Source organism: Triticum aestivum, chromosome 5D, assembly GCF_018294505.1.
Source record: "Triticum aestivum cultivar Chinese Spring chromosome 5D, IWGSC CS RefSeq v2.1, whole genome shotgun sequence".
NCBI classification, from domain to species: Eukaryota; Viridiplantae; Streptophyta; class Magnoliopsida; order Poales; family Poaceae; genus Triticum; species Triticum aestivum.
This window is the reverse complement of record NC_057808.1, coordinates 167207887-167231703: the sequence shown is the minus strand read 5'-3', so window position 1 is coordinate 167231703 and position 23817 is coordinate 167207887. Positions and strand designations below refer to the sequence as shown.

Below are 23817 nucleotides of genomic sequence, written 5' to 3'. Positions count from 1 at the left end.
TGTGGGAGCCAATATGGGTATCCATATCCCGCTATTGGTTATTGGCCGGAGAGGTGTCTCGGTCATGTCTGCATGGTTCCCAAACCCGTAGGGTCTACACACTTAAGGTTCGGTGACGCTAGAGTTGTTATGGGAAATAGTATGTGGTTACCGAAGGTTGTTCGGAGTCCCGGATGAGATCCCCGGACGTCACGAGGAGTTCCGGAATGGTCCGGAGGTAAAGATTTATATATGGGAAGTCACCATACGGTCACCGGAAATATTCGGGGGTATACCGGTATTGTACCGGGACCACCGGAGGGGTTCCGGGGGTCCACCGGGAGGGTCCACCTGCCCCGGAGGGCCTTATGGGCTGTAGGTGGAAGGGAACCAGCCCTTAGTGGGCTGGGCGCCAAACCCCCTAGGGCCCATGCGCCTAGGGTTTGGGGGAAACCCTAAAGGGGGGCGCCCCCCTTGCTTTGGGGGCAAGCCACCTCTCCCTGGCCGCCGCCCCTCCCACCGATGGGATCTGAGGGGGCCGGCCCCCCTCTCCCTTGCCCCTATATATAGTGGAGGGGTGGGAGGGCAGCCGCACCTCTTCCCTGGCGCAGCCCTCCCTCCTCCTCCTCCGTAGTGCTTAGCGAAACTCTGCCGGAGAACCACGAGCTCCATTGCCACCACGCCGTCGTGCTGTTGGAGTTCTCCCTCAACTTCTCCTTTCCCCTTGCTGGATCAAGAAGGAGGAGGCGTCCCCGGGCTGTACGTGTGTTGAACGCGGAGGCGCCGTCCGTTCGGCCCTAGATCGGATCTTCTGCGATTTGAATCGCCGCGAGTACGACTCCATCAACCGCGTTCTTGTAACGCTTCCGCTTAGCGATCTTCAAGGGTATGAAGATGCACCCCCTCTCTCTCGTTGCTAGCATCTCCTAGATTGATCTTGGTGACACGTAGGAAAATTTTGAATTATTGCTACGTTTCCCAACACCACGACCACTATGCTCCGACCGTGATTAGTGCTCGCATTTTTTAGATTTATTTTAGTCCTTTCGGCGATGTGATTCAGTGGAAGGAGACGTTTCCGTCAACTACAAAGCTGTCTGTGATGATTTTGTCAATTTTAAGATGATGTATCGATTGAGTCTTTTTAAGGTGCTAGTAGGCATGCGTTGCGTGCATATGAGCGGCTGCGTAAAAAAGAATTCACAGAAGTTAAATTAACGCATGCAAGAGCAATACTGGCCTGGTTGGAGAGGAAGCCGAGGCACCACTTTTCAACGGTGAACCCCCCTACAGCTCATTCTGCATAGCCAACCCAACAAACCAAGCAACACAAATCCGATTCATTCCCCTCCCAAGCTCCAATCCCGCGAATTCTCAAGCGTGGTCGTCATCATCATCACCCAGCATGGTACGGATCGTTCTCGCGTTCCACTCCGCCGGGTTTCCTCTCCGGGATCTGACATTCTTCCGTCCGATCTTTGCTCGCCTATTTGCAGATCCGTTTCATCCTGTTGCAGAATCGGCAGGGGAAGACGCGGCTGGCCAAGTACTACGTCCCGCTCGAGGACTCAGAGAAGCACAAGGTTGAGTATGAGGTGAGCGGAGCCAGGGCCAGCCCATTTAGCCGTAGAGAAAGATTCTATCTGATTAGGGTGTTGTTGATCTGGGTTGTTCCTCTGTATCCCAGGTGCATCGGCTGGTCGTCAACAGGGACCCCAAGTTCACTAACTTCGTTGAGGTGATTGAATTCTTGATCCTGATTTGAGGCCAAACAGCTGTATATGCGCAAGCGAAATTAGCTTAGATATCGTTGTTTTTTTGCTTTGGTCTGAAGCAATTTAGACCAGGGGTCCGAGTTCTTGATCTGATCAAAAGGTAGAATAAGTTCAGTCGCTGTAGAATTGTGGATACTGTTGTACAATGTACATTCAATCGCGGTTAGAAAAGGTTGTGCCTTGTTGAATGCAGTAGTTCTTTGGTTAGATGCAACTACACAAGCATCTGCAGGTTGAATGCAGTAGTTGTAGAGAAGACACTGAATGCTATACTGCTGGGTTCATAGTTCATACTACATCTGTTGTTGTTTGCACATTTTGCTGGGTTTGCTAAAAGCGTAATTTTTATCATTATAGTTGGTACATAGTTTGTGAATGGTTCCTGATATATGCTATTGCTAGATGTCAAGCTAATGGGTTCTTGATACTTGCTTACTGTAAATTTTCCTTTAGTGAATCCATTCTAATTCCTTTGCTGCCATGCGTGCATCGGTGAGTAGCAGGATAACTGTAGGATCCAAATTGAGATGGCATGTCCAGTTTCCAAATTTACATACGCAGAAGATCTTTCAGGAGCATCAATTGTGTTGTCTTATACTGATAGATATGTGAATATCCAATGAAAACAGTTGTATATTGTATCCGTGTACAACCTCTGTTCTGGATCACAAAGACGGGGCTTTTACCTTTATACTGCATGCGTGTTTTTCATTTGTTGTTATGATCCCCTTGGCTGCTCGTCCTTAATCCGTTCATATCCCACTTATAACTACAAAGTCAGTAGTATGGTAAGCTTGGAAAGGAAACCCCTAAAAACAGGGTGAAGAGATAGATAGGTTTGGTTCTGAAATTTTGGAAGATCAAGAGTCATCTGCTAACTGGTTTCAAACAGTCAAAGAATCCAAGTAATAAAATACCATAAATGCCTTGGACATTGTCTTGAATGATAATTTGTTCATTTCTTTGACGATTCTCAGTTACCACTAGGTACGTTTACTTAATGAGGTAGTGTTTGGTTTCGACAATGAGTAACATTCTGAATATGCAAGTTAATAATAATACTGTTAGATGACTAAGCTAGAAATTCTAAGCCTCTTAAACACCACACTGTATATGCTCCTAGTGAATTAACCTATTTCAATCTATGGACATATCTGTAAGAAACTGCTATCGAGTGGGGAGCAGGCAAAATCTAATTTGGATGTTTTTTCATGCAGTTCCGTACGCACAAAGTTATCTACAGGAGATATGCAGGACTATTTTTCTCAATATGTGTAGATATCACGGATAATGAGTTGGTATACTTGGAATGTATCCACTTATTTGTGGAGATATTGGACCATTTCTTCAGCAACGTGTGTGAACTTGATTTAGTATTTAACTTCCACAAGGTAACATCGGAATAGCTACTTCAAAACTGTTTATCTTACCTCACTCCTCGTGTTGAAAAAAAAAGATGGAAGTTACTCAGCTGGTAGTGTATTTGTTTAAATATTCATTTGCTGGGCAAGTTTTGCCATGAAACATAGCTTCTTTTTTTTTTTTTTGCCGGAAGCCATGAAACATAACTTGACAAGGGTAGGCAGCTATTCTATATTTGGATACAGATTTGTCCTTCTGCTGGCATGATTTCAAATTCCTTCCTGTCAGCCATATAGTTTACACTCGACCCTTGGTAAATTTGGTCAAGATTCAAACTGTATTTGCATTAGACAGCAATCCATTCTAAAGTCTAAACTGGATCTGGAAAGAGGAAACATTTTTAAGTTGATTTTAGGTGTAATCTGAACCAAGTTTGACCGATTATACTTCTAATTTCTTTATCTTTTTAAATCAAAGTAACATATTTGAAGATCTTCTTAATTTTGAATAAATTGTTCTTGTGGCTAGGAATCATTTATAATTTTGAATCCATTATTTATCATGTTTTCTCTAGGTTTACTTGATATTGGATGAGTTTATTCTCGCTGGAGAGCTGCAAGAAACAAGCAAAAAGGTACCTCATCTATCATCTCTATCTCTACTCTCTACTCTTATAAAAAGCTGAGTTGGTGATGATGGTGTGCCTGCCATCCTTCATTTACAACCGTTCGATTTACATCCAATGCATCTGAGACAAACTATGTCAGTTTTACAAAAAGGCCCCCGCAGTCCACTACTTGTTTGTAGATAACCCCCTGCCTCTCACCTCATCTAGCCATCTCATGACAAAATAAGAAGAATCTGGAGAGGTCGCTGCTCTTGGTGTCGTCTGCCCCCAACGCCTCTCATGCCTTCACTTGGGCCGCATTGCCGACCACCACCACGACCCCTCCTCCTCGCCATCTCCTCTGCCCCCTTCCAAGTCATCCTGAATTACATTCATAGTTGTCTAGAAAAAATAAACAAAATCGATACTTAAAAAATATTTTTTGAAGGTCATTTTTTGCAAAGCACAATAAGTGTTATTTCTTCATGAAGTTTTGGATGCAGGTTGAACACTTGAACGCTTTTGTTTGCAGCAGCAACAACAACAACAACAACAACAAAGCCTTTAGTCCCAAACAAGTTGGGGTAGGCTAGAGGTGAAACCCATAAGATCTCGCAACCAACTCATGGCTCTGGCACATGGATAGCAAGCTTCCACGCACCCCTGTCCATAGCTGGCTCTTTGGTGATACTCCAATCCTTCAGGTCTCTCTTAACGGACTCCTCCCATGTCAAATTCGGTCTACCCCGCCCTCTCTTGACATTCTCCGCACGCTTTAACCGTCCGCTATGCACTAGAGCTTCTGGAGGCCTGCGCTGAATATGCCCAAACCATCTCAGACGATGTTGGACAAGCTTCTCCTCAATTGGTGCTACCCCAACTCTGTCTCGTATATCATCATTCCAGACTCGATCCTTCCTCGTGTGGCCACACATCCATCTCAACATATGCATCTCCGCCACACCTAACTGTTGAACATGTCGCCTTTTAGTCGGCCAACACTCCGCGCCATACAACATTGCGGGTCGAACCGCCGTCCTGTAGAACTTGCCTTTTAGCTTTTGTGGCACTCTCTTGTCACAGAGAATGTCAGAAGCTTGGCGCCACTTCATCCATCCGGCTTTGATTCGATGGTTCACATCTTCATCAATACCCCCATCCTCCTGCAACATTGACCCCAAATACCGAAAGGTGTCCTTCCAAGGTACCACCCGGCCATCAATGCTAACCTCCTCCTCCTCACACCTAGTAGTACTGAAACCGCACATCATGTACTCGGTTTTAGTTCTACTAAGCCTAAACCCTTTCGATTCCAAGGTTTGTCTCCATAACTCTAACTTCCTATTTACCCCCGTCCGACTATCGTCAACTAGCACCACATCATCTGCAAAGAGCATACACCATGGGATATCTCCTTGTATATCCCTTGTGACCTCATCCATCACCAATGCAAAAAGATAAGGGCTCAAAGCTGACCCCTGATGTAGTCCTATCTTAATCGGGAAGTCATCGGTGTCGACATCACTTGTTCGAACACTTGTCACAACATTATCGTACATGTCCTTGATGAGGGTAATGTACTTTGCTGGGACTTTGTGTTTCTCCAAGGCCCATCACATGACATTCCGCGGTATCTTATCATAGGCCTTCTCCAAGTCAATGAACACCATATGCAAGTCCTTCTTTTGCTCCCTATATCTCTCCATAAGTTGTCGTACCAAGAAAATGGCTTCCATGGTCGACCTCCCAGGCATGAAACCAAACTGATTTTTGGTCACGCTTGTCATTCTTCTTAAGCGGTGCTCAATGACTCTCTCCCATAGCTTCATTGTATGGCTCATCAGCTTAATTCCACGGTAATTAGTACAACTCTGAACATCCCCCTTGTTCTTGAAGATTGGTACTAATATACTCCGTCTCCATTCTTCTGGCATCTTGTTTGCCCGAAAAATGAGGTTGAAAAGCTTGGTTAGCCATACTATCGCTATGTCCCCGAGACCTTTCCACACCTCAATGGGGATACAATCAGGGCCCATCGCCTTGCCTCCTTTCATCCTTTTTAAAGCCTCCTTCACCTCAGACTCTTGGATTCGCCGCACAAAACGCATGCTGGTCTCATCAAAGGAGTCGTCCAGTTCAATGGTAGAACTCTCATTCTCCCCATTGAACAGCTTGTCGAAGTACTCCCGCCATCTATGCTTAATCTCCTAGTCCTTCACCAAGAGTTGGCCTGCTCCGTCCTTGATGCATTTGACTTGGCCAATATCCCTCGTCTTCCTCTCTCGGATCTTGGCCATCTTATAGATGTCCCTTTCACCTTCTTTCGTGCCTAACCGTTGGTAGAGGTCCTCATATGCCCGACCCCTTGCTTCACCAACAGCTCGCTTTGCGGCCTTCTTCGCCATCTTGTACTTCTCTATGTTGTCTGCACTCCTATCCAGGTATAGGCGTCTGAAGCAATCTTTCTTCTCTTTAATCGCCTTCTGGACATCATCATTCCACCACCAGGTATCCTTATCTTCGCTTCTCCTTCCCCTGGACACTCCAAACTCCTCCGAGGCCACCTTATGAATGCAAGTCGCCATCTTCATCCGCACATTGTCCGCATCCCCTCCTTCCTCCCAAGGGCCCTCCTTAATGACCCTCTCCTTGAACACCTGAGCTACCTCCCCCTTGAGCTTCCACCACTTCGTTCTAGCAACTTTGGCACGCTTATCCCGCTGGACACGAATCCGAAAGCGGAAGTCAGCAACCACCAGCTTATGCTGGGGTACAACACTCTCTTCAGGTATCACCTTACAGTCTAGGCACGCACGCCTATCTTCTCTTCTCGAGAGGATGAAATCAATCTGGCTAGAGTGTTGGCCACTACTAAAAGTCACCAGATGTGATTCTCTCTTTCTAAAGAGGGTGTTAGCTACAATCATGTTGTAGGCTAGAGCAAAGCTTAAGACATCTTCTCCTTCTTGATTCCTGATGCCATAGCCAAAGCCCCCATGCGCCCCTTCAAAACCTGTGTTAGATGTACCCACGTGGCCATTGAGGTCTCCTTCTATAAAGAGCTTCTCACCAATCGGTACACTCCTAACCATGCCTTCCAGGCCTTCCCAGAACTCCCTCTTGGTGTTCTCATTGTGGCCTACTTGCGGGGCATACGCGCTGATAACATTGAGAACCAAGTCCTCAACTACCAGCTTAACCAGGATAATCCGGTCCCCACGTCTCTTGATGTCTACCACTCCATACTTGAGGCTCTTGTTGATCAAGATGCCTACGTCATTTACAAGATGCCTACCACTCCATACTTGAGGCTTTTGTTTGCAAAAGATATTTTTTAATCTATTTTCTTACATTTACTATTCACCCGTATGCTTGTGAGCTCTAGAGAAGAATGAATATCCGAAGAAACCTATCGATATTTGTTAAACATGAGATGACCCGGATCAATTCATTTCGGTGTTGCGTGTAACGCACGGGCATCTTACTAGTAATATTATATATTTGGTGATGGAAATCAACTAGCAATTTTTTCACATTTGGGAAATGTCAAATGTATTTTGTTCATGTGCGGTATATATATATGACTGGCAAATGTATTTCTTTTGCGTCACTATTACATTTGGATAACTTCAAATGTGTTTATCCCATTCTGTAGTTGGCCTGGTAGAGCACCTTTATTCTTGTACTACACACATTTTTAGTGGCTTACATCCCTAGCTATCTTGTTAGCACCGACAACGATTTTTAGAATGTTTTGTTACGCTGCATTTTGTGCTGAGTCGACATACTCTGATACTAAATCCCCCTATTTGTAAGATGCATGTTAAAGTACACTAACACTACAGTTGCATCTGTATTATATCATCACAGAATGAACAATAAGCAAAAGTACGGTTTGAAAATAGTGATCTATATGCTCTTATATTTCTTTACGGAGGAAGTATCTATGTAGCCTCACATAGAGGCTTTCTTGTTTACACCTTGTCTTCTGAAAGCTTGTGGGACGCCAAACTTGACATGGAAAATGATAAGATACTCTTTTTCTCTGTACGGAGAACTCAGATGCTGCTTGACATCGCTTGTGTTTTCTTCAGGCGATTATAGAGAGAATGGGTGAACTTGAGAAGCTGGATTAAGAAGAAACTGTGTTGCCAGCGTGCATCGGGAGATAACTAAACGCAAGAGCAATACCTATTCCTTCTGCCATGTCGAAGAATTTTCTCCGTTTGTACAATTCTGTTGTACTCCCTCCGTCCGAAAATACTTGTCATCAAAATGGATAAAAAGGGATGTATTTAGACGTATTTTAGTTCTAGATACATCCTTTTTTGTTCATTTTGATGACAAGTATTTTCGGACGGAGGGAGTAGCTGTTATTATGATTACCCCTGGTTCACCAACTTTCTTTATGGCTGCTTCCTAGAAATGGCTGCTTTCTAGAAAAAACATTATGATGGTTGCTTGGTGGGGTTCGTTGTGGATCGTTCTGTAACTAGGTGCCATGGAATTCCTTGCCATCTTTGCGCATTTCATTAACAATCATGATGGCAGTCTTTTTTCCAATCATAAGAGCATGCATGTCTAGAGCACCCACGATGTTTGAAGCAATCTGTTGCACTATTCCTTGGGCTAAAGATCGCAATGATGTAGTTTCACCACTTAGGAATAGTATCACAGATCGTCAAAACACCTTATCTTACTTGTCTTATTAGATGGTTCAGAGCGTCTCAAGCTGTAAACATACATATACATCGTGCAATAGAACAAAGATGCCAAACAAAGATTCCTTTTCGTCAACCTGGACTTTTGTTGTACCACGCACATCATGTCAGGGTGAAGAAGACACGTCAGAATTGTCCAGGCGTGGAAGGAGATAACGGCTGTGTTGAGTATTATGATTATTAGGAAGTATAGGATAAACTATGATCTGGTCCTGTTTTGTCTTGTACTTCAAATTGATCATTGTATTCCTATATATATGCCCATGAGGTTCAAGCAATAACATTGATTACACCAATCTCCCTCTATTCTCTTTTAACACGGTATCAGCCTAATCGATCCAAACCCTAGCCACTGCTGTCGCTTCCGCTTCGTGCCGCCCCTGGGGCGGCCGATCTCCATGATCATCACCGAGGGCCACGCAATCCGTATCCAGGGTTCGTCCATCGACCGCATTGATTGACTGCCCTAGAGAGTATTTTTTCCGATCTGTTGATTGGGGTTTTGTCTCTTGCCGATCGATTGATCTGTATTCTTTTTTGGCTTTTTTTATCTGTAGATCGGTTTGTGCCGTCCGCCGTCGTACATTGTCTACAACACTTGGGTACTTCATCGACATCTTCATGGTCTCGTGCTAAAAAGTTCCCCGGGCTCCATGCATGTCGCGTGAGCGCCCTGGTATGGCAGCCGCGCGCAGACGTGTGGTTACTGCTCGGGCGCCCATCATCTGCCCAGATCAGCTGCATCACGGCGTCCCCGGCTGTTCGTCATCGCATCAGCTACGGCGCCCGCTCGCACCGTCATGTGCGCCTCGTGGTTGTGTTGCTAGCACATCAAGTTGTGCATGATGACTCCGTCATGGCCTGGACAACCAAACGCGTTGCATCGTGTGCTGGTGTGCGTTGCATGCCTGTATGTGTCCATGCACGATGCGTACGTGTTTCCGTTCGGCCGGACGAGTCCGTGAAGATCGTTCCCGAGTACACGCGTCTCTACACTGATCGAGCAACAAGCTGTAGACGCGTCGTCCCTTTGACCGCATTGTCGTCGCCCCATGGTTCTCCCACGGCTGCATCGACCCTCGTGCTCATTGTACTCCTATATATACGCCCATGAGGCTCAAGCAATAACATCGATTCCACCAATTTCTCTCTATTCCCTTCTAACAGGCTGGAGAGAATTGTTAGAGGGACCGGTTTGATGATGATGGAGCATATGAATGCTTTTTACATGGGATTCACTACTTCTTTCATGCTTGGCCATTGCCTCGATGGTCTGTCTTGTTGTATGAAAGCAAAGTCGAACTATGTTGATTGCAAAATTGATGTAGTTAGAGACCTAAAGCAGCACAAGTTTTCGAGGAGCAACTCCACCCTGTTGCTATAAAGTGTACAACACTAGAGTTAAAGGAACTACTTCAACGTGTTGCGCTAGATATCACTCTAGAGGTTGGATGTAGGCTAATATGGCAACATGAGTTTAATCCAGAACTCCTAGAGCACAAGATCTACTCCAAGATCTTAGATAAGAACACCAAGTTCTATTATACGCAGTGGGAGTATATAGTCTGGTTACAAACTAGAGGTGAGGACCTCTATTTATATTAGGGAAAGCCTTCACATACTTTTACTTATGGCTAGAACACTCCAGAAAACATTACTTAAGATTCACCATTCTACTCATAGCTAGAAGACTCTCGAAAACTGTAGCCAGGGTTGAGAAAAGAAAAGAAATACTAGAATACAATAGAAGTATCTAGAAGTAGCCAAACAGTTTTGACATATGATTATATTTTTATTTTCCTCATCATTCTCCCCTGATTGTTTGGAACTCGCCCTCGAGTTATCTTCATAGAGCGCTTTTTCTAGATGGTAGAGGGTCAAGTCTGCAACATTGAAAGTGTCGGATATACCCATGTCGCTTGGAAAATCTATCACATAATCATTATCATTTATCTTCCTCATGATAGAGAAGGGCCCATACTTTCGCTGCCTAAGCTTCCCTTTAACACCTAAAGGTAGTCTCTTTTTTCGGAGGTAGACCATCACCTTATCACCAACTTGGAATGATTTCGACCTCTTTTTGCAGTCAGCAAGTTGTTTATATTTCTGATTTTGTGCTTCCAAAACACCACGAATCTCTTCAAATAACTCAATGTAATTATCATCAAAGGACAATGCTGATTTTGGGTTTCCCTTTGATGGTAGCTTCACCAGGTCCACCACATGTGTTGGAACTTTAGTGTAGACAATGGAAAAGGACTCCTTCATGTGGATCTATGCTTGGAGTTAGTGTAGGAGAACTTTGCAAGAGATAAAGCCAAATCCCATTGCCCCTTTCTTTCTCCACATATGCAGCGGATTAGAATACTGATGTCCACTACACAACTTATTCTTGTACACTCGTGTTGGGCCTCCAAGCGCAGAGTTTTTTAGGACAGTAGCAATTTTTCCTCAAGTGGATGACCTAAGGTTTATCAATTTGTGAGAGGCGTAGGATGAAGATGGTCTCTTTGAAACAACCCTGTAATCAAATACAAGAAATCTCTTGTGTCCTCAACACACCAAATACAATGGTAAATTGTATAGGTGCACTAGTTCGGCGAAGAGATGGTGATACAAGTGTAGTATGGATAGTACATATAGGTTTTTGTAATCTAAAAATAAAAAACAGCAAGGTAGCAAGTGATAAAACGAAGCACAAACGATATTGCAATGCTTGAAAACAAGGCCTAGGGTTCATACTTTCACTAGTGTAATCTCTCAACAGTGCTAACATAATTGAACCATATAACAATCCCTCAACGTGCGACAAAGAATCACTCCAAAGTTCTTATTAGCGGAGAAGATAAGACGAATTTTTTTATAGGGTACGAAACCACCTCAAAGTTATCCTTTCCGCTCAATCTATTGAGCTATTCCTATAAGCACAGAAGGCGGGGTGCAACCGCCTTATTGTTAACTCTGATAATACGGAAGTGATTGACACGATGAAGAATGGAGGACAATCGGCGGGAGTGGCGACGACAGTGTTCGATGATTGCTATTTTATGGCCTGCGAATTTACTATTACTAGATTTGAACATTGTAATAGGGAAGCAAATAAAGTTGCTCATGAAATTGCTAGGCTAGCGAAATTCTCTGTGACTAGGGATTGGTTTGAGGAGCCCATGGTTGATATTGTATCTCTCCTTATTGATGATGTAACTGTTATTTCTAATTAATAAAGCTTAATGTTTTCAAAAAAAAACCTAGAGTTCGTACTAAAATAACACCATACGATACACATCAACCAACTCTAATGTCACCCAGATACTCCAATGTCACCACAAGTATTCCTGAGTTGATTATTTGATATGCATGAAACAACTTGATTCATAATATTCAATCCAACATAAAGAACTTCAAAGAGTGCCCCAAGATTTCTATCGGAGAAAGTAGGACAAAAACGTGCATCAACCCCAATGTCACCTCGGGAAACCGCGAGTTGAGTGCCAAAACATACATCAAGTGAATCAATAGAATACCCCATTGTCACCATGAGTATCCACATGCAAGACATATATCAAGTGTTCTCAAATCCAAAATATTCAATCCGATAATAGTGAAACCTCAAAGGTAAAAACTCTTCATCGCAACAAGATAGAGAGGGAGAAACACCATATGATCCAACTATATTAACAAAGCTCGCGGTATATCAAGATCGTGCCAAATCAAGAACACGAGAGAGAGAGAGAGATCAAACACATAGCTACCGGTATATACCCTCAACACTGAGTGTGAACTACTCCCTCCTCATCATGGAGACCACCGGGATGATGAAGATGGCCTCCGGTGATGATTTCCCCCTTCGGCAGGATGCCGGAATAGGGCTCCAAATGGGATCTCTTTGGTACGGAGGCTTGCGGCGGTGAAGTCGAAGTTCTAGGGTTATTTCTGGGGGTTTCCCTATTTATAAGAATTTTCAGAGTTGGAATCATGCAAAAAGGAGCTGAGATGGGCCCACAAGCCATCAGGCCACGGCCACCCCCTCGGGCGCACCCTGGTGGCTTGTGGGGGCCTCGTGGCTCTTCTGGTCCTCCCACGATGCTTCGGGGGTCTCTTTTGTTGCAAAAAATCATCAAAAAGTTTCGCTGCATTTGGACTTCATTTGATATGGATTTTCTGGAAAACCAAAAACAAGCAGAAAACATCAACTGGCATTGGGCACCAGGTCAATATGTTACTCCATGAAAATCATATAAAAGCCATATAAAAGTGTACCAAAATCATACAAAATTATAATAAACATGGCATGAATACTTCATAAATTATAGACACGTTGGAGACGTATCAAATACCCAAAAACTTGTTCACCACTTTGATTTGTCCATCTGTTTGTGGATGAACAGTGCTAGAAAATTTTAATTCCATGTTGAATTGGTCCCACAAAGTCAGCCAAAATGCAGCAAGAAACTTTCTATCATAGTCTGAGACAATGGACCTTGGAACTCCATGCAGTCATACTAAAAGTTCTAGTTATCGACTAGAGGCGGGGTGAATAGGCGATTTTTATGGTTATCTTCAATACAGGCAATGTCTTCGAGGACACGAAAGAAAAATAGTAACTGAACATGATAGACCGGAAGATAAACTACACTAGACATGTTGTCATATCAACACAGATGAAATGAGAAGTGAAGATAGACAAAAATCAAGGTAGCACAGACTGGATTAAGTAGTTAGTGTGATCACAAAGATGAAGATAGTCTCCACACAATGTCTTCACACCTAATGATCAGGTAAAGGCTTCACGAAACTAAACAGTAAGTAAAGGAGTGATGTGATAGAACTAGTTGCTCGGAGAAGACACGTGATTTGTTGACCAGTTCCAGCTGCTGTGACAGCTGTATGTTTGGTTAGGGAGGTGAAAGACAAGTGCTCCCTGGGTGATTTTGGTAATTAATGTCAACATATCTTTTGTTGGACTAATGTTGGGGAACGTAGTAATTCAAAAAATTTCCTACGGTCACGCAAGATCTATCTAGGAGAAGCATAGCAACGATACGGGAGAGTGTGTCCACGTACCCTCGTAGACCGAAAGCGGAAGCGTTATGTTAACGCGGTTGATGTAGTCGAATGTCTTCACGATCCAACCGATCCAAGTACCGAACGTACGACACCTCCGTGTTCAGCACACGTTCAGCTCGATGACGTCCCTCGAGCTCTTGATCCAGTAGAGGGTCGAGGGAGAGTTCCGTCAACACGACGGCGTGGCGACAGTGTTGGTGATGTCATCCGCGCAGGGCTTCGCCTAAGCACTACAACACTATGACCGGAGGAGTAAACTGTGGAGGGGGGCACCACACACGGCTAAGAAACAACTGTTGTGCCTTTGGGGTGCCCCCTACCCACGTATATAAAGGAGGGGGGAGGGGGAGGCCGGCCCAAGGGGGGCGCGCCAAAGGGGGGGGAGTCCTACTAGGACTCCGTTCCTAGTAGGATTCGGCCCCCCTTTCCTTCCAACGGAGAGGGGAAAAGGGGAAAGGAGAGAGAGGAAGAAGGAAAGAGGGAGGCCGCGCCCCCTCCCCTTGTCCAATTTGGATTGGGCAAGGGGGGGGGGTGCGGGCCACCTCCCGTGGCCTGCCTCCTCTCCTCCACTACGGCCCAATAGACCCATTAACTTTCTCGGAGGTTCCGGTAGCCTCCCAGTACTCCGATAAATCCCCGAACCTTATCGGAACCATTCCGGTGTCCGCATAGAACCTTCCAATATATGAATCTTTACCTCTCGACCAATTCGAGACTCCTCGTCATGTCCGTGATCTCATCCGGGACTCCGTAAAAACTTCGGTCACCAAAACACATAACTCATAATACAAATCGTCATTGAACATTAAGCGTGCGGACCCTACGGGTTCAGAACTATGTAGACATGACCGAGACACATCTCCGGTCAATAACCAATAGTGGAACCTGGATGCTCATATTGGCTCCTACATATTCTACGAAGATCTTTATCGGTCAAACCGCATAACAACATACGTTATTCCCTTTGTCATCGGTATGTTACTTGCCCGAGATTCGATCGTCGGTATCCTCATACCTAGTTCGATCTCGTTACCGGCAAGTCTCTTTACTTGTTCTGTAATGCATCATCCCGTAACTAACTCATTAGTCACACTGCTTGCAAGGCTTATAGTGATGTGCATTACCGAGAGGGCCCAGAGATACCTCTCTGATGCGCGGAGTGACAAATCCTAATCTCAATCTATGCCAACTCAACAAACACCTTCGGAGACACCTGTATAGCATCTTTATAATCACCCAGTTACGTTGTGACGTTTGATAGCACACAAAGTGTTCCTCGGTATTTGGGAGTTGCATAATCTCATAGTCAGAGGAATATGTATAAGTCATGAAGAAAGCAATAGCAATAAAATTAAACGATCATTATGCTAAGCTAACAGATGGGTCTTGTCCATCACATCATTCTCTAATGATGTGATCCCGTTGATCAAATGACAACACATGTCTATGGTCAGGAAACTTAACCATCTTTGATTAACGAGCTAGTCAAGTAGAGGCATACTAGGGACACACTCTGTTTGTCTATGTATTCACACATGTACTAAGTTTTCGGTTAATACAATTCTAGTATGAATAATAAACATTTATCATGATATAAGGAAATATAAATAACAACTTTATTATTGCCTCTAGGGCATATTTCCTTCAGCCTCCCACTTGCACTAGAGTTAATAATCTAGATTACATAGTAATGATTCTAACACCCATGGAGTCTTGGTGCTGATCATGTTTTGCTTGTGGAAGAGGCTTAGTCAATGGGTCTGCAACATTCGGATCCGTATGTATTTTGCAAATCTCTATGTCTCCCTCCTTGACTTGATCGCGGATGGAACTGAAGCGTCTCTTGATGTGTGTGGTTCTCTTGTGAAATCTGGATTCCTTCGCCAAGGCTATTGCTCCAGTATTGTCACAAAATATTTTCATTGGACCCGATGCACTTGGTATTACACCCAGATCGGGTATGAACTCCTTCATCCAGACTCCTTCATTTGTTGCTTCTGAAGCAGCTATGTACTCCGCTTCACACGTAGATCCCGCCACGACGCTCTGTTTGGAACTGCACCAACTTACAGCTCCACCATTCAATATAAATACGTATCTGGTTTGCGACTTAGAGTCATCCAGATCAGTGTCAAAGCTTGCATCGACGTAACCATTTACGACAAGCTCTTTGTCACCTCCATAAACGAGAAACATGTCCTTAGTCCTTTTCAGGTATTTCAGGATGTTCTTGACCGCTGTCCAGTGATCCACTCCTGGATTACTTTGGTACCTCCTTGCTAAACTTATAGCAAGGCACACATCAGGTCTGGTACATAGCATTGCATACATGATAGAACCTATGGCTGAAGCATAGGGAATGACTTTCATTTTCTCTCTATCTTCTAAAGTGGTCGGGCATTGAGTCTGACTCAACTTCACACCTTGTAACACATGCAAGAACCCTTTCTTTGACTGATCCATTTTGAACTTCTTCAAAACTTTATCAAGGTATGTGCTTTGTGATAGTCCAATTAAGCGTCCTGATCTATCTCTATAGATCTTCATGCCCAATATATAAGCAGCTTCACCGAGGTCTTTCATTGAAAAATTCTTATTCAAGTATCCTTTTATGCTATCCAGAAATTCTGTATTATTTCCAATCAACAATATGTCATCCACATATAATATTAGAAATGCTACTGAGCTCCCACTCACTTTCTTGTAAATACAGGCTTCTCCAAAAGTATGTATAAAACCATATGCTTTGATCACACTATCAAAGCGTATATTCCAACCCCGAGAGGCTTGCACCAGTCCATAAATGGATCGCTGGAGCTTGCACACTTTGTTAGGACCTTTAGGATCGACAAAACCTTCTGGTTGCATCATATACAACTCTTCTTTAAGATATTCATTAAGGAATGCAGTTTTGACATCCATTTGCCAAATTTCATAATCATAAAATGCGGCAATTGCTAACATGATTCAGACAGACTTAAGCATCGCTACGGGTGAGAAGGTCTCATCGTAGTCAACTCCTTGAACTTGTCAAAAACCTTTCGCAACAAGTCGAGCTTTGTAGACAGTAACATTACCGTCAGCGTCAGTCTTCTTCTTGAGGATCCATTTATTCTCTATGGCTTGCCGATCATCGGGCAACTCAACCAAAGTCCACACTTTGTTCTCATACATGGATCCCATCTCAGATTTCATGGTCTCAAGCCATTTCGCGGAATCTGGGCTCATCATCGCTTCCTCATAGTTCGTAAGTTCACCATGGTCAAGTAGCATGACCTCCAGAACAGGATTACCGTACCACTGTGGCGCGGATCGTACTCTGGCTAACCTACGAGGTTTGGTAGTAACTTGATCTGAAGTTTCATGATCATCATCATTAACTTCCTCACTAATTGGTGTAGGCAACTGGAACTGATTTCTGTGATGAACTACTTTCCAATTCGGGAGAAGGTACAATTACCTCATCAAGTTCTACTTTCCTCCCACTCACTTCTTTCGGGAGAAACTCATTCTCTAGAAAGGATCCATTCTTAGCAACGAATATCTTGCCTTCGGATCTGTGATAGAAGGTGTACCCAATAGTCTCCTTTGGGTATCCTATGAAGACATATTTCTTTGATCTGGGTTCGAGCTTATCAGGTTGAAGCTTTTTCACATAAGCATCGCAACTCCAAACTTTAAGAAACGACAGCTTAGGTTTCTTGCTAAACCACAGTTCATATGGTGTCGTCTCAATGGATTTAGATGGTGCCCTATTTAACGTGAATGCAGCCGTCTCTAAAGCATAACCCCAAAACAATAGCGGTAAATTGGTAAGAGACATCATAGATCGCACCATATCTAATAAAGTACGTTTACGACGTTCGGACACACCATTACGCTGTGGTGTTCCAGGTGGCATGAGTTGTGAAACTATTCCACATTGGTTCAAATGAAGACCAAACTCATTACTCAAAAATTCACCTCCACGATCAGATCATAGAAACTTTATTTTCTTGTTACGATGATTTTCTACTTCACTATGAAATTCTTTGAACTTCTCAAATGTTTCAGACTTATGTTTCATTAAGTAGATATACCCATATATGCTCAAATCATCTGTGAAGGTCAAAAAATAACGATACCCGCCGCGAGCCTCAACACTCATCGGAGCGCATACATCAGTATGTATTGTTTTCAATAAGTTAGTTGCTCGCTCCATTGTTCTGGAGAACGGAGTCTTAGTCATCTTGCCCATAAGGCATGGTTCGCAAGCATCAAGTGATTCATAATCAAGTGATTCCAAAAGCCCATCAGCATGGAGTTTCTTCATGCGCTTTACACCAATATGACCCAAACGGCAGTGCCACAAATAAGTTGCACTATCATTATTAACTTTGCATTTTTTGGCTTCAATATTATGAATATGTGTATCACTACAATCGAGATTCAACAAAAATAGACCACTCTTCAAGGGTGCATGACCATAAAAGATATTACTCATATAAATAGAACAACCATTATTCTCTGATTTAAATGAATAACCGTCTCGCATCAAACACGATCCAAATATAATGTTCATGCTCAACTCTGGCACCAAATAACAATTATTCAGGTCTAAAACTAATCCCGACGGTAGATGTAGAGGTAGCGTGCCGACGGCGATCACATCGACTTTGGAACCATTTCCCACGCGCATCGTCACCTCGTCCTTAGCCAATCTTCATTTAATCTGTAGCCCCTGTTTCGAGTTGCAAATATGAGCAACAGAACCAGTATCAAATACCCAGGCGCTACTACGAGCATTAGTAAGGTACACATCAATAACATGTATATCAAATATACCTTTCACTTTGTCATCCTTCTTATCCGTCAAATACTTGGGGTAGTTCCGCTTCCAGTGACCAGTCCCTTTGCAGTAGAAGCACTCAGTTTCAGGCTTATGTCCAGACTTGGGCTTCTTCCCTTGAGCAGCAATTTGGTTGACGTTCTTCTTGAAGTTCCCCTTCTTCCCTTTGTCTTTTTTCTTGAAACTAGTGGTCTTGTTAACCATCAACACTTGATGCTCCTTCTTGATTTCTACTTCCGCAGCCTTTAGCATTGTGAAGAGCTCGAGAATTGTCTTTTCCGTCCCTTGCATATTATAGTTTATCACGAAGCCTTTATAGCTTGGTGGCAGTGATTGAAGAACTCTGTCAATGACACTATCATCAGGAAGATTAACTCCCAGCCGAGTCAAGTGGTTATGATACCCAGACATTTTGAGTATATGTTCACTGACAGAACTATTCTCCTCCATTTTGCAGCTATGAACTTGTTGGAGACTTCATATCTCTCAATTCGGGCATTTGCTTGAAATATTAACTTCAACTCCTAGAACATCTCATATGCTCCATGACGTTCATGTTGGGGAACGTAGTAATTTCAAAAAATTTCCTACACACACGCAAGATCATGGTGATGCATAGCAACGAGAGGGGAGAGTGTTGTCCACGTACCCTCGTAGACCGACAGCGGAAGCGTTATCACAACGCGGTTGATGTAGTCGAACGTCTTCACGATCCGACCGATCAAGTACCGAACGCACGGCACCTCCGAGTTCTACACACGTTCAGCTCGATGACGTCCCTCGAAATCTGATCCAGCCGAGTGTTGAGGGAGAGTTTCGTCAGCACGACGGCGTGGTGACGATGATGATGTTCCACCGATGCAGGGCTTCGCCTAAGCTCCGCAACGGTATTATTGAGGTGTAATATGGTGGAGGGGGGCACCGCACACGGCTAAGAGATCTCAAGGATCAATTGTTGTCTCTGGGGTGCCCCCCTGCCCCCGTATATAAAGGAGCAAGGGGGAGGCAGCCGGCCAAGGGGAGAGGCGCGCCATAGGGGGGAGTCCTACTCCCACCGGGAGTAGGACTCCTCCTTTCCTTGTGGGAGTAGGAGAAGGGAAGGGGAAAGGAGAAAGAAGGAAGGGTGCGCCCCCCTTCCCTAGTCCAATTCGGACCAGACCATGGGGAGGGGTGCGGCCACCTTTTGAGGCCTTTCTCTCCTTTCCCGTATGGCCCATTAAGGCCCAATACGAATTCCCGTAACTCTTCGGTACTCCGAAAAATACCCGAATCACTCGGAACCTTTCCGAAGTCCGAATATAGTCGTACAATATATCGATCTTTACGTCTCGACCATTTCGAGACTCTTCGTCATATCCCCGATCTCATCCGGGACTCCGAACTCCTTCGGTACATCAAAACTCAATAAAACTGTCATCGTAATGTTAAACGTGCGGACCCTACGGGTTCGAGAACTATGTAGACATGACCGAGACACGTCTCCGGTCAATAACCAATAGCGGGACCTGGATGCCCATATTGGCTCCCACATATTCTACGAAGATCTTTATCGGTTAGACCGCATAACAACATACGTTGTTCCCTTTGTCACCGGTATGTTACTTGCCCGAGATTTGATCGTCGGTATCTCGATACCTAGTTCAATCTCGTTACCGGCAAGTCTCTTTACTCGTTCCGTAACACATCATCCCGCAACTAACTCATTAGTCAGAATGCTTGCAAGGCTTATAGTGATGTGCATTACCGAGTGGGCCCAGAGATACCTCTCCGACAATTGGAGTGACAAATCCTAATCTCGAAATACGCCAACCCAACAAGTACCTTTGGAGACACCTGTAGAGCACCTTTATAATCATCCATTTACGTTGTGACGTTTGGTAGCACACAAAGTGTTCCTCCGGTAAACGGGAGTTGCATAATCTCATAGTCATAGGAACATGTATAAGTCATGAAGAAAGCAATAGCAACATACTAAGCGATCGAGTGCTAAGCTAACGGAATGGGTCAAGTCAATCACGTCATTCTCCTAATGAGGTGATCCCGTTAATCAAATGAAAACTCATGTCTATGGCTAGGAAACATATCCATCTTTGATTAACGAGCTAGTCAAGTAGAGGCATACTAGTGACACTCTGTTTGTCTATGTATTCACACATGTATTATGTTTCCGGTTAATACAATTCTAGCATGAATAATAAACATTTATCATGATATAAGGAAATATATAATACTTTATTATTGCCTCTAGGGCATATTTCCTTCAGTCTCCCACTTGCACTAGAGTCAATAATCTAGTTCACATCGCCATGTGATTTAACATCAATAATTCACATCACCATGTGATTAACACCCATAGTTCACATCTCTATGTGACCAACACTCAAAGGGTTTACTAGAGTCAATAATCTAGTTCACATTGCTATGTGATTAACACCCAAAGAGTACTAAGGTGTGATCATGTTTTGATTGTGAGATAATTTTAGTCAACGGGTCTGTCACATTCAGATCCGTAAGTATATTTGCAAATCTCTATGTCTGCAATGCTCTGCACGGAGCTACTCTAGCTAATTGCTCCCACTTTCAATATGTATCTAAACCGAGACTTAGAGTCATCTAGATTTACTGTCAAAACTTGCATCGACGTAACCCTTTACGACGAACCTTTTGTCACTTCCATAATCGAGAAACATTTCCTTATTCCACTAAGGATAATTTTGACCGATGTCCAGTGATCTACTCCTAGATCACTATTGTACTCCCTTGCCAAAATCAGTGTAGGGTATACAATAGATCTGGTACACAGCATGACATACTTTATAGAACCTATGGCCAATGCATAGGGAATGACTTTCATTCTCTTTCTATCTTCTGCCGTGGTCGGGCTTTGAGTCTTTACTCAATTTCACACCTTGTAACACAGGCAAGAACTCTTTCTTTGACTGTTCTATTTTGAACTACTTCAAAATCTTGTTAAGGTATGTACTCATTGAAAAACTTATTAAGCGTCTTCATCTATCTCTATAGATCTTGATGCTCAATATGTAAGCAGCTTCACCGAGGTCTTTCTTTTGATAAACTCCTTTCAAACACTCCTTTATGCTTTGCAGAATAATTCTACATTATTTCCGATCAATAATATGTCATTCACATATACTTATCAGAAATGCTGTAGTGCTCCCACTCACTTTCTTGTAAATACAGGCTTCACCGCAAGTCTGTATAACACTATATCCTTTGATCAACTTATCAAAGTGTATATTCCAACTCCGAGATGCTTGCACCAGTCCATAGATGGATCGCTGGAGCTTGCATATTTTGTTAGCACCTTTTAGGATTGACAAAACCTTCTGGTTGCATCATATACAACTCTTCTTTAATAAATCCATTAAGGAATGTAGTTTTGTTTATCCATTTGCCAGATTTCATAAAATGCGGCAATTGCTAACATGATTCAGACAGACTTAAGCATCGCTACGGGTGAGAAGGTCTCATCGTAGTCAATCCCTTGAACTTGTCGAAAACCTTTCGCAACAAGTCGAGCTTTATAGATAGTAACATTACCATCAGCGTCAGTCTTCTTCTTGAAGATCCATTTATTTTCAATGGCTTGCCGATCATTGGGAGGTCAACCAAAGTCCATACTTTGTTCTCATACATGGATCCCATCTCAGATTTCATGGCCTCAAGCCATTTTGCGGAATCTGGGCTCACCATCGCTTCTTCATAGTTCGTAGGTTCATCATGGTCTAGTAACATAACTTCCAGAACAGGATTACCGTACCACTCTGGTGCGGATCTTACTCTGGTTGATCTACGAGGTTCAGTAATAACTTGATCTGAAGTTTCATGATCATCATCATTAACTTCCTCACTAATTGGTGTAGGTGTCTCAGAAACTGGTTTCTGTGATGAACTACTTTCCAATAAAGGAGCAGGTATAGTTACCTCATCAAGTTCTACTTTCCTCCCACTCATTTCTTTCGAGAGAAACTCCTTCTCTAAAGGATCCATACTAAGCAACGAATGTCTTGCCTTCGGATCTGTGATAGAAGGTGTACCCAACTGTCTCCTTTGGGTATCCTATGAAGACACATTTCTCCGATTTGGGTTTGAGCTTATCAGGATGAAACTTTTTCACATAAGCATCGCAACCCCAAACTTTAAGAAACGACAACTTTGGTTTCTTGCCAAACCACAGTTCATAAGGCGTCGTCTCAACGGATTTTGATGGTGCCCTATTTAACGTGAATGTAGCTGTCTCTAATGCATAACCCCAAAACGATAGTGGTAGATCGGTAAGAGACATCATATATCGCACCATATCTAATAAAGTACAGTTACGATGTTCGGACACACCATTACACTGTGGTGTTCCAGGTGGCGTGAATTTGTGAAACTATTCCACATTGTTTTAACTGAAGACCAAACTCGTAACTCAAATATTTGTCTCCGCGATCAGATCGTAGAAACCTTATTTTCTTGTCACGATGATTTTCCACTTCACTCTGAAATTCTTTGATCTTTTCAAATGCTTCAGACTTATGTTTCATCAAGTAGATATACCCATATCTGCTCAAATCATCTGTGAAGGTCAGAAAATAATGATACCTGCTACGAGCCTCAATATTCATCGGACCACATACATCTGTATGTATGATTTCCAACAAATCTGTTGCTCTCTCCATAGTTCCGGAGAACGGCGTTTTAGTCATCTTGCCCATGAGGCACGGTTTGCAAGCATCAAGTGATTCATAATCAAGTGATTCCAAAATCCCATCAGTATGGAGTTTCTTCATGCGCTTTACACCAATATGACCTAAACGGTAGTGCCACAAATAATTTGCACTATCATTATTAACTTTGCATCTTTTGGCTTCAATATTATAAATATGTGTATTACTACGATCGAGATCCAACAAACTATTTTATTGGGTGTATGACCATAGAAGGTTTTATTCATGTAAAAAGAATAACCATTATTCTCTAATTTAAATGAATAACCGTATTGCAACAAACATGATCAAATCATTAAATGCTCAACGCAAACACCAAATAACACTTATTTAGTTTCAACACTAATCCCAAAAGTATAGGGAGTGTGCGATGATGATCATATCAATCTTGGAACTACTTCCAACACACATCGTCACCTCGCCTTTTACTAGTCTCTGTTTATTCTGCAACTCTCGTTTTGAGTTACTACTCTTAGCAACTGAACCAGTATCAAATACCGAGGGGTTGCTATAAACACTAGTAAAGTACACATCAATAACATGTATATCCAATATACCTTTGTTCACTTTGCCATCCTTCTTATCCACCAAATAGTTGGGTTAGTTCCGCTTCCAGTGAGCAGTCCCTTTGCAGTAGAAGCACTTACTCTCAGGCTTAGGACCAGACTTAGGCTTCTTCACTTGAGCAGCAACTTGCTTGCCGTTCTTCTTGAAGTTCCCCTTCTTCCCTTTGCCATTTTCTTGA

The 23817-nt window shown here is 43.3% G+C and overlaps 1 protein-coding gene across 1 annotated transcript; it reads left to right on the top strand.

The window, feature by feature from the left end:
* Positions 1 to 1092: 1092 nt before the first annotated feature.
* LOC123119959 (AP-2 complex subunit sigma) lies at positions 1093 to 8286 on the top strand. The gene is made up of 7 exons (XM_044539942.1): positions 1093 to 1387; positions 1476 to 1574; positions 1667 to 1717; positions 2972 to 3145; positions 3691 to 3750; positions 7818 to 7934; positions 8069 to 8286. Exons 1-6 carry the CDS (start codon positions 1385 to 1387, stop codon positions 7857 to 7859), a joined length of 429 nt encoding a protein of 142 aa, XP_044395877.1. The 5' UTR covers positions 1093 to 1384; the 3' UTR covers positions 7860 to 7934; positions 8069 to 8286.
* Positions 8287 to 23817: the final 15531 nt, after the last annotated feature.

Bases quoted from the DNA above. Each gene is read 5' to 3' on its own strand.
- LOC123119959 (XM_044539942.1), top strand. The intron at 1,718-2,971 runs GTGATTGAATTC...TTTTTCATGCAG, and splicing joins AGTTCACTAACTTCGTTGAG to TTCCGTACGCACAAAGTTAT. The intron at 3,146-3,690 runs GTAACATCGGAA...TGTTTTCTCTAG, and splicing joins TAGTATTTAACTTCCACAAG to GTTTACTTGATATTGGATGA.